The sequence below is a fragment of the Bemisia tabaci genome, chromosome 2 (genome assembly GCF_918797505.1).
Source record: "Bemisia tabaci chromosome 2, PGI_BMITA_v3".
Classification (NCBI taxonomy): domain Eukaryota; kingdom Metazoa; phylum Arthropoda; class Insecta; order Hemiptera; family Aleyrodidae; genus Bemisia; species Bemisia tabaci.
In genome coordinates, this window is record NC_092794.1 from 44876379 (window position 1) to 44890692 (window position 14314).

At 39.4% G+C, this 14314-nt stretch overlaps 1 protein-coding gene across 1 annotated transcript; it reads right to left on the reverse strand.

Moving 5' to 3' along the window:
• Window positions 1-1833: 1833 nt before the first annotated feature.
• LOC140224107 (larval cuticle protein A2B-like) lies at window positions 1834-11045 on the reverse strand. Its single transcript, XM_072297386.1, has 2 exons — window positions 10887-11045; window positions 1834-3573 (listed from the first exon to the last, which is right to left on the reverse strand). The coding sequence occupies exons 1-2, from the start codon at window positions 10896-10898 to the stop codon at window positions 3193-3195; spliced, it is 393 nt and encodes a 130-aa protein (XP_072153487.1). The 5' UTR covers window positions 10899-11045; the 3' UTR covers window positions 1834-3192.
• Window positions 11046-14314: the final 3269 nt, after the last annotated feature.

Below are 14314 nucleotides of genomic sequence, written 5' to 3' on the forward strand. Positions count from 1 at the left end.
GGAGAGTCAAAGAGAGGGAAGTCGAGAAAATGAGAATCGCTAAAACGGGCGTTTTTGAATATCGCTAAAATTCACCCCATCTTTGGGGGTCGATATCTCGCGAACGGGGCGTCAGATGGGAAAACCCTTCAAATTAGTTTCTTATAATTATGTAAAGACCCCGTATACCAATTTTCAGCCAAATCGGAGGGGGTCGGGTTCCGAGCCTGGTACACTTGACGTGGAATGACCCTGAAGTGTTATAATTTGAAGAAAATATCTTAATTTTTTTTTTAATAGTGGAAGTTTACAATCAGAATGCTTCAAATTTTGCCGTTTAATTTTTAAAGTCACGGACAAATCAAATGGATTAATGAAAAATGAAACACCTGAAACGGAAATTGCAAAAACAGAAATACTTAACTTAATTTTGCAAATGTACTCACTTTCACTTGCTTGCTCTGTTACAGGTAAGGAATTTATACTACTGATAACTTCGTAGTCCTTCCCAAGTTTGGTGAGTTATCAATAACATGTTATTACCGGCTGCAATGGAGACTAAAAAATCTTAGGTCCAAATTTTACCAAATATTGTATCGAGCAATCACGAATGGTGCTCTATATTTATCTCCAAAATAATTTTAGACTAGGTGACATATAGTTATGCCTTTTTAGAAGTCTAAATAATGGGACGGTCTTATTTCTCACGCGTATGGTATAAATAATCCTTTATAATGTATATGAAAGGAATTTTATCATTGAATAAATCCGCAAAATTAATCATTTTTGTCAGAATTCAATAGGAGACGTATGTAGACTCCACATGTGCAGGTCTCTGAATGCGTTTGATAGGTCCAATATTACAGAGGGGTATTGGTGATACATAATTAAAGTGTCGTCATGTTGAACAGAGCGTTATCATTGGCTAAAAAAAATAATGGTGGTCGCAAGCATCAGTAACGTCAGCTTGCTCTTTTGGCCTTAAGGGTTCGAGTGATTATCAGCTAGTTTTGATATTGGTGGTAGCGTTAGCTCAACTCTATACAACCCAGAGTAATAATTGCCAGAGTTGAAGGACGCATCGGTCAAGTTGGGATCAGAGATCATTATAAGTCCCACATTTGGAGATTGCCTATGACTCCAGACACGAAAGTTTTCTCAGTTTATAGCGCGATTCCTTTTGCGCAACGGCACTCGCTACGTGACCGTTGACTTATTAACGTTAATGACACCATCCGTGTAATGATTTTTATGTGATAAGAATTGCGTTTAGTAGCGCACGGATGTGTGGAAATTTCAAGCAGTAATTTTTAGATGAAAAGATACGTGGAGAAATATTGAGTATTTGTCGGTTTTGTGGCGTGTGTTTAAAAGGACAGTTAAAGTATTACGGGCGTAACGTTCATATGAAACTCTTTGGTCAGAGCTGACAATAAAGTTTAGGCTCAGTTTGAATATTCATGTTAAGTCTTGCAAAATTATTTATTTTTTGGACCGATTCGTATTTATAAATGCAGACAGAGAAAAACAATAATAAAAATGCCCCATGAGTTTTAAAATTTCATTTTCCTCTAATCGATCAAATTCTCTCACAAAGAGATAGAGAGTGGTCTTTCGAATCAAAGTTCCAGAGCTTGGTCTGCCGGGTCAAATGACAACTTAAATTTGTATACCCCTAGAATGTAAGTGAGGACAAGGTTCAATATCTCCATTTCTTTAAAAACACGAATCAATCAAGGAAATGTAGGAGAATAATAAAAAAGGGTAAAAGCATTCTTAAAAAAAAACAATTTTTTTCGCAAATCATTGTATTTTTTACATACCAGTTTTTACGAAAAATGTAATCTTCTTCGCTTGCAGTGAAAAAATTGTAAAAATATATACACAATGGATACAATAGAAGTAGTTTATCTGTATACATCAATTTAAAGTTGAGCAAAAAGGGTAACTTCGATCTTATTGGCTGGTAACATTACAAAAATCACACAATTGTCACCGTGTGATACCTTACTCCCGCGTAATTTTGATTCAAGAAGCAAAACATAGAGCCAAGCGTAAACTTGAAGGAATTTATGTTTGCTCAGCACTGACCGTTCTAAATACATGTATCACAGTTAAAAGAAGCACTAAAATGACGGTCAAATTAAAAATAAAGTATAAAAAAAGCTTTATTCTCATTACGATTGGATAGTTAGGAGAGAAGTGTTTAAGGAACCTGTAATAAATAGGTGAATTTACTTTTCATCTTGAGACTTATAAACCGTCAATTTTGAATTACATGACTCCCTTTCGCGTCTTAGATTCGAGTAATACGCGAGGCTAGTCATTAATTCTCAACCTGATCATTCTCTCAAAAGATTCCTAACTCTTTGAGTATCAAAATGTAATCCGTTGTCCAGAAGAAAATCCCTCAATTTTAACAAAACAACAAAACTTTTTCCCTCTTTCGCAATGTTTATTCCTTTTTAAGATTTTCAAGTTTAACTTTCTAGCTCTCAGCAATCTTAGTATACCGTAATAATCACTGTATTTTTGGAGGATCCGCTTCAGATGCACTGAAAATGGAGGATTTTTTTAAAGTTATATAGTGGGCCTTTCTATCTGTTTATATTGGAGAATTGAACACAATTAAGGTCGTTGGGAGCTCGAAGAGATACAACACAGCACCTCATCAGATCTTAATTTCACGCATATCGTTGTACCTCTAAGTCCCACTCAGTTGCTCATAGCTCCATCAAATCGATAAAAGGCTGAAAGATTTTGAGTAAAGCCCCTGCTTTTTACAAAATGATCGCTGAGCGTCATCCAATCTCGTCGCGATTATGTGATATTCGTCGCGTAAAGGATTATGAAAATTAATTAGTAAATGACTTTATGGAAAAATGATTAATATTCAAGTCAAGTTGGCAAGCCGGGGGCTTTTCTCAAAATCTCTCAAACACTTTTTAATAAAACTAAACCGGTGTGACACCGGCCTCTCCAGGTAACCATAGAACTCCACCATTCATTACGCCATGAAATTCGCCAAAAGATGATTGGTGAATGTCCGGATGAGCAATTCACTGCACGAGTTTTTGGAAGTTAGTTTATGTTTGCTGAACCAATAGCTCAAAAATTAGCTGTTTTCCATGTTTACCCGGAGAGGTCGGGTGTCGGCACCGAGTTTTCCGGAGTTGAGTAGGAGGCCTCCGAGCCCGAGGAGATCACAGGAATTTAACCATGGTAGGCGGGGGCGTGGTAGGCGGGTGCGGGTGCGTGGTAGGCGGGGACGGCGTGGTGTCCGGGCTCCTTGTGGACTACGGCGTTGAATCCGTGGGCGTGGGAGGCGGTGTACTCAACGGTCCTCTTGCCACCGTCGGGCTCGACGAGGGAGTAGGATCCGTGGACTACGTCGCCGTCCCTGGACTCCTCCTGGCTCTTGACGTCACCGGTGTGGGGGTCGTGGACGTTGTAGTGGAACTTGTAGGCGGGGTGGGCGTCCGGGTAGTGTTCCTCGTGGCCGTGGTAGGCGGCCACCGGGGCGACGTAGCCGTGGCCGTATTGGGCGATCGGCGATGAGAGGGCCACGCCGAAGAGGGCCAGCAGTACTGCAATCTGAAAATAGAAAATCGTGGAATTTCAGAAGAACGATATGGAGAAAGAGACACCTATAGAAAACACACAGTAGATAATTTAGTTTTGCACTAATCGCAGAATCGAGTTTTGATGGATTCAGCTTATACAGGGTGTTGCAAAAGTCCCGACCCCACCTTCTAACTTTTGAACTGTTCGAGGTAAGCAAACGAAATTTTGGGAATGTCTTTAACTCAAAGGGGACCACTTTCCAGGGGGGGGGGGGATTTTTTTTCAAATAATGACCCCCACGGGGGGGGGGGAGCGGTACTTTTGGAAGCAAAAAATAATAAGATCTGTCTAGAGACCCAGTTTCAAAGTTCAATATTTACGGATGAGCCATCGTTTTTTGACGAACACGGTGTATGATGTCTTCTACCGCAGTAGTGCATGCCATGGTTTTTTTAAACCTTTGAATCATCTATTAGTGGAGCACAACCAAGACGAAACTAACCATTTCATGCACCAGTGCGGTGGATAGCATCATACGCAGTGCTTTTTTAATGACGCTAAGTCCTTTAATATTGTAGATGGAAATTTGATAGTTATAGACCGAATAATTTAAAATTTTTAAAACACGAAACTGTGACTAGCTACTAGCACAACATACCCATTACCAAAACAAGCAGAACCGCAAGGAATCAAGTTTGATAGATATAATTTTAATGAACATTATTACATAGAGGAGGAGGGTGCAGTGGCGATTTGAAAGGGGGTTAGATTTTTGGCGACTTGGAAAGTCTTTTTCTCGGCTAAAATGTGATTACAATCGAAATTTTTAAACGAAGATTTATACAAAACACTGAAAAACGCAGAGATTCTCATTTTGCACTAGCTTTCCGAAAATGAATTTAAAAGAAGTGTACGAGACCCTATTAGCATATGTCTCAAAGCGCAAAGATGAGGTTGATATTGAACTTGAGCCCAACCGCGGTGATGGTATTAATCTTCTCGCGGAATCTAAGTTCACGATCAGTGACTTGTCGCTATCCGCTCTTTGGCGGGACGCCTCATAGTGTCCGCGAATCACTTTTTTACCCGCCAGGAATCTCACCTTGACGTGAAGACGCAAGTGCAGTCCGTTCATCTTGTCATGATGAGAGTGCCGCGGCATTCCTCTTCAATTACGGAGGCACTATACATAAAAAAATATTTAATAAAAAATGTAATATAGGCCCTTAGACACGATATGGATTGGACTACATTTTGCGATTAAGAATCTATATTTCCGGCTCATCTTAGAAACAACATATAGGTATCCACGGTAAAACGCCCAAACAACATATCTCGTTTACGTTGTTTAAAAATCCCAGCAACCATTTTATTTTTTTAATGGAGAACAATTTCACAGCATTCCTTGAAGTACTCACAGAATTTTTTACTCACAGTAGAAGAAAAATCTTGGAAGTTACGACGAATTGACGTTGAGTAGTTTCCCATTTGAAAAATAAAGTATCACGGAAAGTGTGCAATGTTGCAAACGGAGATGGTTTGAGAGTTTCATGATCGATGTACGCCCTATTAATATTGCTTTGCAGATTTGTGGGGTGTTTATTCTTCTCCACCTTCCCTTAACTCCTTTTTCATTTTTTCCTTATTCTTCTTCCATTTCCACCTTTTTTGATCAACTTTGTACTCGTTGCCCCTTTTTTTCTCCTACTTCCCCCTTTTTTAAATTTTCTTCTATTTTATTCTCTTATTCTTTGGCTTTCTGTTCTTATATCAACCAACCAAAGCCTAAACCATTGAATTTATCGAATATGAATGACGTAGTCACTGAATCAGTCCATTGCCAGACCTCCGGCCAAGACAGCACGACCAAGGTGAGGTAACGTGAAATATAAGAGAGAGGGAAAGGACGATAAACTAGAGAGCGGTCTAGCTTTTGGCGGACTTTTGCCCTGCAATCTCCTCTCCGCGCCTGTTAAATTACGGATCGGTAATAATAGCCGCTCAGATTTCGTGTCTTCTTGCCGCAATGAGTCGCATTGTTATGATGACCTGCCTGCGGGCCTTTCGGCCTTGTCTCGGAGTGACGAAAGCCTGAGGCCTTATTTCAAGAGCCCATAATCAGTGGCCGTTTGCAGAATCACATTCATGCAACATCTCCGCGCTGTTTTTAGTGTTTCCGAGCTTTTAGAAAAAAAGATTAGCCATGACCTCAGAAGTCAGATCACGATTTCTGTTCTCGTATGTAGAACTAACAACTTTATGGTAGGCTCTAAATATGAGGGGTTACTTCGGAAAAGGCCAGAATTTTGGAACTGATATTGTCTCGAAAACAAGAATTGTCTGTAATGGTAGAAACTAGGAACTTTTTGTGGGGGAGGAGGGTAGTGGACTGACTTTTAAAATTGATAGATAAAAATAATGGAAAGAGAAAACAAAGAGAGAGTGGAGCAATCCTATTGGTGGAAGCGGGTGGATGCAATGGACCAAAGAAGTAAGTAATAGGGTAACGTCAACTTACGAGAGACCCAATAGTTAGTCTTTCATTTTTCTCTTAGTCTATAAGAACCACCCGTTGCAACCACTTAGATCGCTTCGTTTTCCCTGTGTCTTTGTCTATAGCTTTTTCTATAAATTTCAATAATCAGCCCGCAGGTCTCTAGGGGGGTAAATTCGTAAGTATGACCTCTAAAAGACGACCTAAAATTGTCCGAAACACGTAAATTTCACTTTACAAACAATGTTAATTGAATGGTTAACTTTTTATTTTTTATAGCTTGAAAAATGCAAGCCTCCCCTTTTTTCTCCCCAAGTGATGGCCTCTCCCAAAGCGCCGAACAGAAAGAACGGCAACTTGGGAGCAAAGTTGGATCCCTTACATAACTCTTGGATCGCGTGTTTATCACGTGTTGTAGGGCTCCGCGACGGTGCGCTCACGACAAGTGGTTTTCTGACAATTACCGCGGCCCCTCCCGCGGCCCCTCCCGCGCCCCCTCCCGCGCCCCCTCCCGCGCCCCCTCCCGCACCCCCTCCCCCGCCCCCGCTCGCGGTTTCAGTCCGAAAATCGGGACCGGCCGCGGGGTTCGGCCGCAATGCTGCCAGACTGTGCCACAGTACTGACGTAAGGCCCCAAATCCATTTTTATGCGAGCACTGAAAAGCACGGAAAAAACACGAATGAAAAGGCTAATTTTGACCGTTTTTGACAGAAACTTACGAAGCCCCGTTTTTGACAGAAACTTACGAAGCCCCGTTTTTTACAGAAACGCACGAAGCCCCGTTTTTGAAAAACATGATTTGTGAATAGAATAAAATCCAACCGGTAGTGAAGTTTCGCCTGTTAAAAATTTAAAGCCGAGGAAAATATTTTGATCGTAAAAACGGTTGTCAAATTATTTCCTCGATATCGAGCTTTGTAGAGGAGTAAAACTTCAAATGGACGTATTTCTGCCAAATGGAACCATGTGCATTAAGACATGAGCCGTGAGGCCCATAAAAATATATGCATGACAGGGCTCGCGTTATAATACAATAGTTTCGTTTGGCAGAAATACGTACAAATCTACTTTTCTTGGTTTAGACATGATGAGACTCAGTGTGTTTCTGTTAAGCTTGGCCCATTTGTAAGTTTAATCACATACAGAGGGTAAACATCAGTTATTATAAACTAAATATTTGGTCCAAATAACCTATGTTTTTTCTATCATTTAAAAGTTGTCAAAATGCGAGGCATCTTTAAAGAATTCTTCTAAAAAAAAATTTTACGTAAATTTGACTAAATACTGTCTGAAGATGGTTCTTAAAACACAAATTGCTATTTTTTCATGATTTGTCTTTTTAAAGTATATGATCTTTTTAATGGTTGGTTTGACAGTTTTCGCTACCAAGAAAGACGACGTCAGGAAAGTTTATTTTTTATCAAAGGTTCTTTCTTCTTTTCCCTTGCGAACGATGTTAGGAGAGATGAGCGAGGCTAAAATGAGGGAATTTCCATGACAATTAGACAACGCGGATGGAGCGTCGGTTGGAAGTTGGGTTGTTGGGTCGATGGGCGAGCTTTTCTCTGCAATTTGATGTTGTAACGCGGGCGGTTATTGGGTTATAAAAGTGAGCCGCCGCGCTCCATTCATGCGCGACTTGACCGAAACCCAATCACGTATGTAACGCCGTTGTCGCGTTTCCACACTTAAAGCCTCGGAACTTTCGGTATCATGATATGTGGTCATTCTAAAATACTCCCAAAATAAAGCCTTTGAGACCAAGAGAGGGGAAAATACCAACGGGCTGATTTTTGAAATTGGTAAACAATGCGATAGACGAATGAGACAAAAAGGAGTTGGAGAGATCCTATTGGTGGAAGTGGGTGGTTGCAATGGACACAAGAGGCCGGGAATAGACTAATGGCAACCCACAGGGGACCCTATAGTTAGTCCATCATTTTCACTCTTAGTCTAAAAGAATCACTTATTTCAATCAATAGGATCGCTCCATACTACTTTTATGTCTTCAATGTCTATCGCTTAGTCTATCAATTTCAACACTCAGCCCGCAGATTGAGAAGATTTGCCATCGTGTTGTCGAAAGAACCTATCTCGACGTTCTACCGCTCTGTGAAAAAGTACCAGTGATGGAATCGAATAAATCTTCATGCAGAAGTGTTGTTAAAAACAAAGAAAATGTAGGGGAAAATTAGGTGTGGTGACTTATATGACAAGTCCTCTCAATTGATGACGCATTGAAAACAAATTTTCGTGAGATATCATTTTGACTGAAAATGTCGTTTCCTGTCGAAAGTTAAATCCATGCGGATTTCACTAAAATCAGTTTGTTTAGTTAAAAAAACGTTGTTTTGGTATCTTTTTTTTAAAATTTTATCTTAACCATGGTGAAAAAACGCTTTTTCAACTAAAAAAAAAAAAACAAATTTTGTCGACAAGAAATGACACTTCAAGTCAAAGCAATATCTCAAGAAAATATTCTTTAGTGCGTTCGTCATAAATATGAAGCTAAATGTGAACATGTGTCTATAGTTACATCATCACGGGAATTCCGCTTTAAATCACACGATATATGGCAAGCGCAGGAAGGATTGCTGACTCAAATTGACGCGGAAGATGAGAAAAAGTTTGAATCGGAGGAATTTGAGGGTTAATCTGAAATTTCGGCAAATGAAGACTGAAGCAAAAACTCAATCTGCAGGTAGAATGCTGAAGAGAATTTACTAACGAGCGGTTTAAAACTTATTCGAAACTTCGGCTTTTAACAGAATTAACCTCGTTTAAGTTTGGGAAATGCATACTGGAGATCGTCGTTACATTACATGAGTGTGAATAATTGGAATCTCGCACATCAGCATGAATAGGACATGCAGTTACACTCAAATTTCATTGATTCTGTGATATGATGGAAAAAGTGGACTGCATTTTGCAATAAGGAATTAATATAACTGACTTATTAATAAAAACATCTATCTACAGGAGGAAAGTTTTAGGACTTATATTGTTCCTAAAATGAGCCACAAATAGTAGTTCCTCATTGCGAAATGAGTTCCGTATAGAGACTCGAACGCACGGTGAAGAAAATCGGTCAAGTCAATTTCCTCGTCGTTCCCGACTTTGCAAACATCCTCCGCATCGCGCAATTTGCAATAGACATTAGACATAGATTTTAGTCTGCTTTTTTACCAGTTAGAATTAAAAAGAACTTCTGTCGCGTTAGAAATGGAGTGACTTTGGTGGAAATATCACAAAAATGTTTTTTAGCTTCCAAGTCATAATCGTTGCTTAACAAGGAAAATGAAAATTTTCTACATTCAGAACCATAACAGACAACTACGAAATTAAAAGGGAAATAAATAAGGGAATAATAAACCACCAATAAACTGAAACCAAGTCTGCGTCAACACAAGCAAATGTGGAAAAAAAAACTGGCCTCCTCTTAGCAAGGAGAACGAAGGTGGTTAAGGAATTCATGCTCTAATGATGCTTCAATGTTAATTACCATGAGACTGAAACCCCCTCTCTCAGACGAGACGTATTTTAAAACATCGTAAGACTCCAAGTTTACAAGACAAAGGACAGTAATCATAGTCGTGCCTTGAAGAGTTCATTTCCATAGAAAGCCTTAAATGGTTTGCACTCTAATCAAGGAAAGTTGAAATCGATTCTCAATGTCGCCCCATGAAGAAGAAGATTTGAAGGAATCTCGAGTAAAATTCAAGAATATAACTTTGGAAATAAATCTTTACTGGGTTTGCCATCGCAAAATTAAAAAATCGGAAGAAAAAATTCTATGATTTTGAAAAAAATTAAGGTTGATACGAACCCCCCTAAAAATCTCCAAAACCTTCAAAGTTTTTTTTACTTTCGTATTTGTAATTTTTTGTGGAGGGAAAGTATTCTAATGATTTGCATGCATCTTTTTCTAAAGTTATGCTGTCCAGTTTTACCAGAGATTGATTGTAAGTACTGTAACGCCGCATGGTAAGGCTCTCTGTAAACTTCTCTTAATTACAATAAAAACCACATGGTGCATCCTGAAGCAAGGCGTTGTTTTCAAGAATGACTATGAACGGCCCAAGTTTACTTTTGAGAACCTGGATAGAACTTTTTCATGCAATACTGCTAGGACTGTACAACAATTTGGTTTCAAACATGGACGGGACTATCTTTTTCTGTTCGATGTTATTGCTAGTTATGAAAAGGACAGATCATGCTCCAAAATCACTCTCAACTATTTGCAAAAGCAGCGAAAATCTCAGCAGCATTCAATTCGACATGTTTGCATGCTCCGATCAGGCTTTCCTTAGTTTTTAAAAAGTACTTAAAAACAATTGCGGATGGTTTTCCCCGCAGCTTTTTCCGCAGTTCCAGTAATTTAGAAATCTCAAGTCGAATGAAATATGTCCAAGCATGCTCGTCGTGAAAAATCTCAAAACTTGAGCGGTAAAAGTTGCAGATTAGTTGAGTAGAAAGTCGAATTTTTTTATTAATTATGAATTGATCGTATGCAACTGGCCCACCATTATTTTGAATCTTGCTGGCATTCTTAAATTTTTTGTAACTCGTCCGAATGAGGAGAATATCCTCGTATTTTTGAAAAAGTGAGACATTCGTAAAGCTTTATATCATGCAAAAATTAGTGCCTGAGTCATTATACTTGTGAGGAACATAACTTTAAAAGAGACTTTAGCAAGACCAAAAAAAAGAACATAAAAAGAACAAACACGAATCCACATCACAGAAGACTACACGTGCACAGAAATCCAAAAACGGCCGTAGGAGGAGCACTGTACAATTCACTGCACTGGGGAACGAAAAAAAAGAATAACACTCGTCTACAACTAACCTGAAGAGACATTTTAATTGATTTCTAGGAGAGCTGCGGTGGATGACCAACTGAGTGATGGAATGCACTAGAGTGAGATGCGCCGGTCCATTTATACGGCCCTACTTCACAGAGTGCGATTTTCACATTTCCTCTCTCTCTCGCGCGCCCCCTCACCCCCACCCCTCGTACCGCACCCCCTCTTCCCGGATAATAATGATTTTGAAGATAATAACTTTACATAAAGATTAAGTAACTGCGGTGCCTCCCCCGTCCGTGGGTTCCTTTCACCAGTAGCGTGGCGTGCTTTGCGATATATCGAATGATATGCCATTTAACCTATGGAGAAGGATCGATTATCAGGGTGCTCGCAGCGAACACCCTGTTTATCGATTCTTTACTATAGGTTTAAATGGCAGATCGATCGATAATCGATCATTCACGCTACGCTATTGCCTTTCACTCTCTTTTCTGAGCAAATAGAATAGAACACGATGTATTTCAAGGGGACTTGCTGTGGGTACTCGCGCGTCTGTTTGTGTCCGCTCGCTCTCCAGCCGAATTCATTGCACCGGGAGAAAGAGGGGGGATTGGAGGAGTCAGTGGGACACAATGCTCAGTTTCAATGTCTTTGTCACCGTCGGGTCAGCTCACCTTCATCGGCTCAATGACTTTTTTGTCATCGAGCTTGATAATGCGCCGATCGGTGTCATCGCTCGAGGTTTCGCGACGTCAGCGATGTAAACAAACGTCAGATAAAATATCCTCACACGAGAAGTGATGCCTCTCTGGGGATTAAATGGGGGCTCGCTCGTTGATTCAATGTTGGTCCTAAGAAAACTGCATTAAATTCACTTTGTTTTAAATTAAATGTAAAAATAAAAAATAAAAAAAATAAAAAAAAAAAATTGTTGTTATTTGCTCACGTTACGTTAAAATATGTTTGATTTTGTCTCATTTTTGGTACAGGAAAGCAGTCCAAATGTTATCCGAACATTTTTGGATTAATTTTAAATTTAAAAACACTTCGGTCCGTTTCTTTAAAAAAAAAAATCAACAATAAATATAAGAAAATCTGACTAAAGCACTTAGAGATGCGCAACTTTTGACGTTATAAATTAACATGTTGAATTCCCAGAGTCGGAATTGCGAGTGAACCCCTAGTCTGCTTTGTTCGTAAGTTTGCAAATTCGAATCTTTAAATTAAACTGAGAATTTTTTTTCTGAAAACTGTTCCATGATTCGCTAATGAAGCAATCATTTTAACAAAGTTTCTTTTCGAAGTTTTAGGAGATCGATGACTTCAATCTCGTTTTTGTGCGTAGTTTTGACATCTCATTTTATCAAATGCCCAACTGATTTCTACGATCAATGTGCCTGTTTTCGCATATTAGACCATACACAGAGTCAAAAATGAAGCAATGTATCATGTGTGATGTTTCATCATAATTACACATGGAACATGAGGGACGTAATGAAAATTCCCAATTTTAACCGATAAGTTTGAAATATTTTTCTTGTAGTTGAAGAATCAGCAGTAAGCGTTTTCAGCACTGTCACGGTTCCCAAAGAAACAAAAATCACAGAAATCAAATTGAAAATGCTTTTGAATAATGATTAAATGATTATGAAGCATGCCAAGACGCATATTTGTCACCTTAACTTTTTGCTTTAGATGTTTTAAAGTCGTGTTTGAAATATTTGAGTTTTCCCCTCGTTTTAAAGACACGTCTGTGAAACATTTTACTGCTCTAAAAAAATTAAAAAATATCTTCGAAGCGCCTCTGTGCCATTGGGGGACGGCCGGATCGCCGGCAACAGTGTATTGCGTCCATCTTTAAAACTCGTCGCTCTAGTAGTAGCCCTGGTTCTTATGCATTTGGTTCAATAAGTTCACCCGGGTTCCGTCAACATTAATCTGGAATGTTCAATAAATTTACGCGGCACGGAGCGATGCATGTGTAATTGGACCGGTTCATTTCCCGATCAGTCCCCCCGTCCCCCCCCCTCCTCCCTCTTGCCGTTTATCACCTATTCCGCTGCTAGACCAAAATGGCTACTTTGCCCGACTTACTCCATAAATACTTTTCCAGTGTGTTAATGCCTGAATTTAAAAAGCAAAACTCTCATTTCAGTTATTTTGATACCGTTTCATAGTTATTGGGAAAAGAGGCAATATTAATATTGAAAATTGGCTTCCGTTACGAGGTAATAAGGGAAAACGTTTCAAAAATGCTTTAGAAATTAAAATAAAATTTGAAAACATATTGAAACTGCTACTTTATGAACTCTAAAACCAACTTTCCTTTTCTATGGCTATTATAACTCTTCCATACGGATGTGTTACAAGAGATACTCCTCCTTTCGGTTTAAAAGAGTTATATTTCAAAATTTTCATCCTTAGTGTATTTTATGCCCAAAAAACTAACCAACACATCGATTTGAACTTTGCAGAGAATGTTTGTACACAAGGAATAAAAATTGACACGAAAGTTCACTACTTGTAAAGTTGGCTTTTATGTATCAACTTAGAGTATGACAAAAATTTGCAGTGTTGGAAATTGAAATGGAAGCTTTTAGTTTTGCGATTTATGTAATATTGAACTTGAGTCATTGATATTAGTTTACCGAAGAAAAGTTTCGGTTTCTTCTTCCAGGAACTATGGAAACAGTATCGAATCTAAATAGTCCTCCTCGAGTATCGGAATATGCTAGTGCTACTTTTGAATTCAGAACTTTAATTGGACGTATTTCTACCAAACAGACCTATGTGCAAGTGAGAAATGTGGGGTGTGCTCGTTAGTTCTCTGGCCGTAAGAGTGAATGGGAATAATAAAGCGCCAGTGACGTCAGCGGCAATGATGACGCCCGCGAGCGAGGGGAAGATCGTCGTCGGGGCGCTGTAACTCATGAGCCCTGTGCACAAGGCTCTCATCCCATGCCCGCGGCTCATGAGTTCCGCATTCAGTTGCACATAGGTCTGTTTGATAGAATGCAACATCCCGCTTTTCCAATTCTTCAAAAGGAACCACACCCACTTTTACATTGCTTCTTATGCAGCTTCGACGAGCACACCCCACATTTCTCACTTGCACATAGGTCTGTTTGGTAGAACTACGTCCAATTATGAGTTGTTTTCTGTTTGTGCCTGTTGTATTGGGGAATCACCGCGTATCGAACATGTGAAAATTTCTCGTTTCAAACGAGTTTTATAATATTCGCAAAATAACATGATCTATCTAGTAGGCCATGTGAATAATTATTGAGGCCGCATGTCCATCTCGATTTTACAGGTCAAGAGTTACAATCATTAATCTGGCAACATACGGTGCACACCTGGCTTATATCGGTCGAGTCTGGTGCGTAAGTGGAGTAACACCCCGCACCCATTATATTATGATGATGCTCTGAGCTTTTGAGATGGACTTCCGCCGCAGGCAGACCTCTCA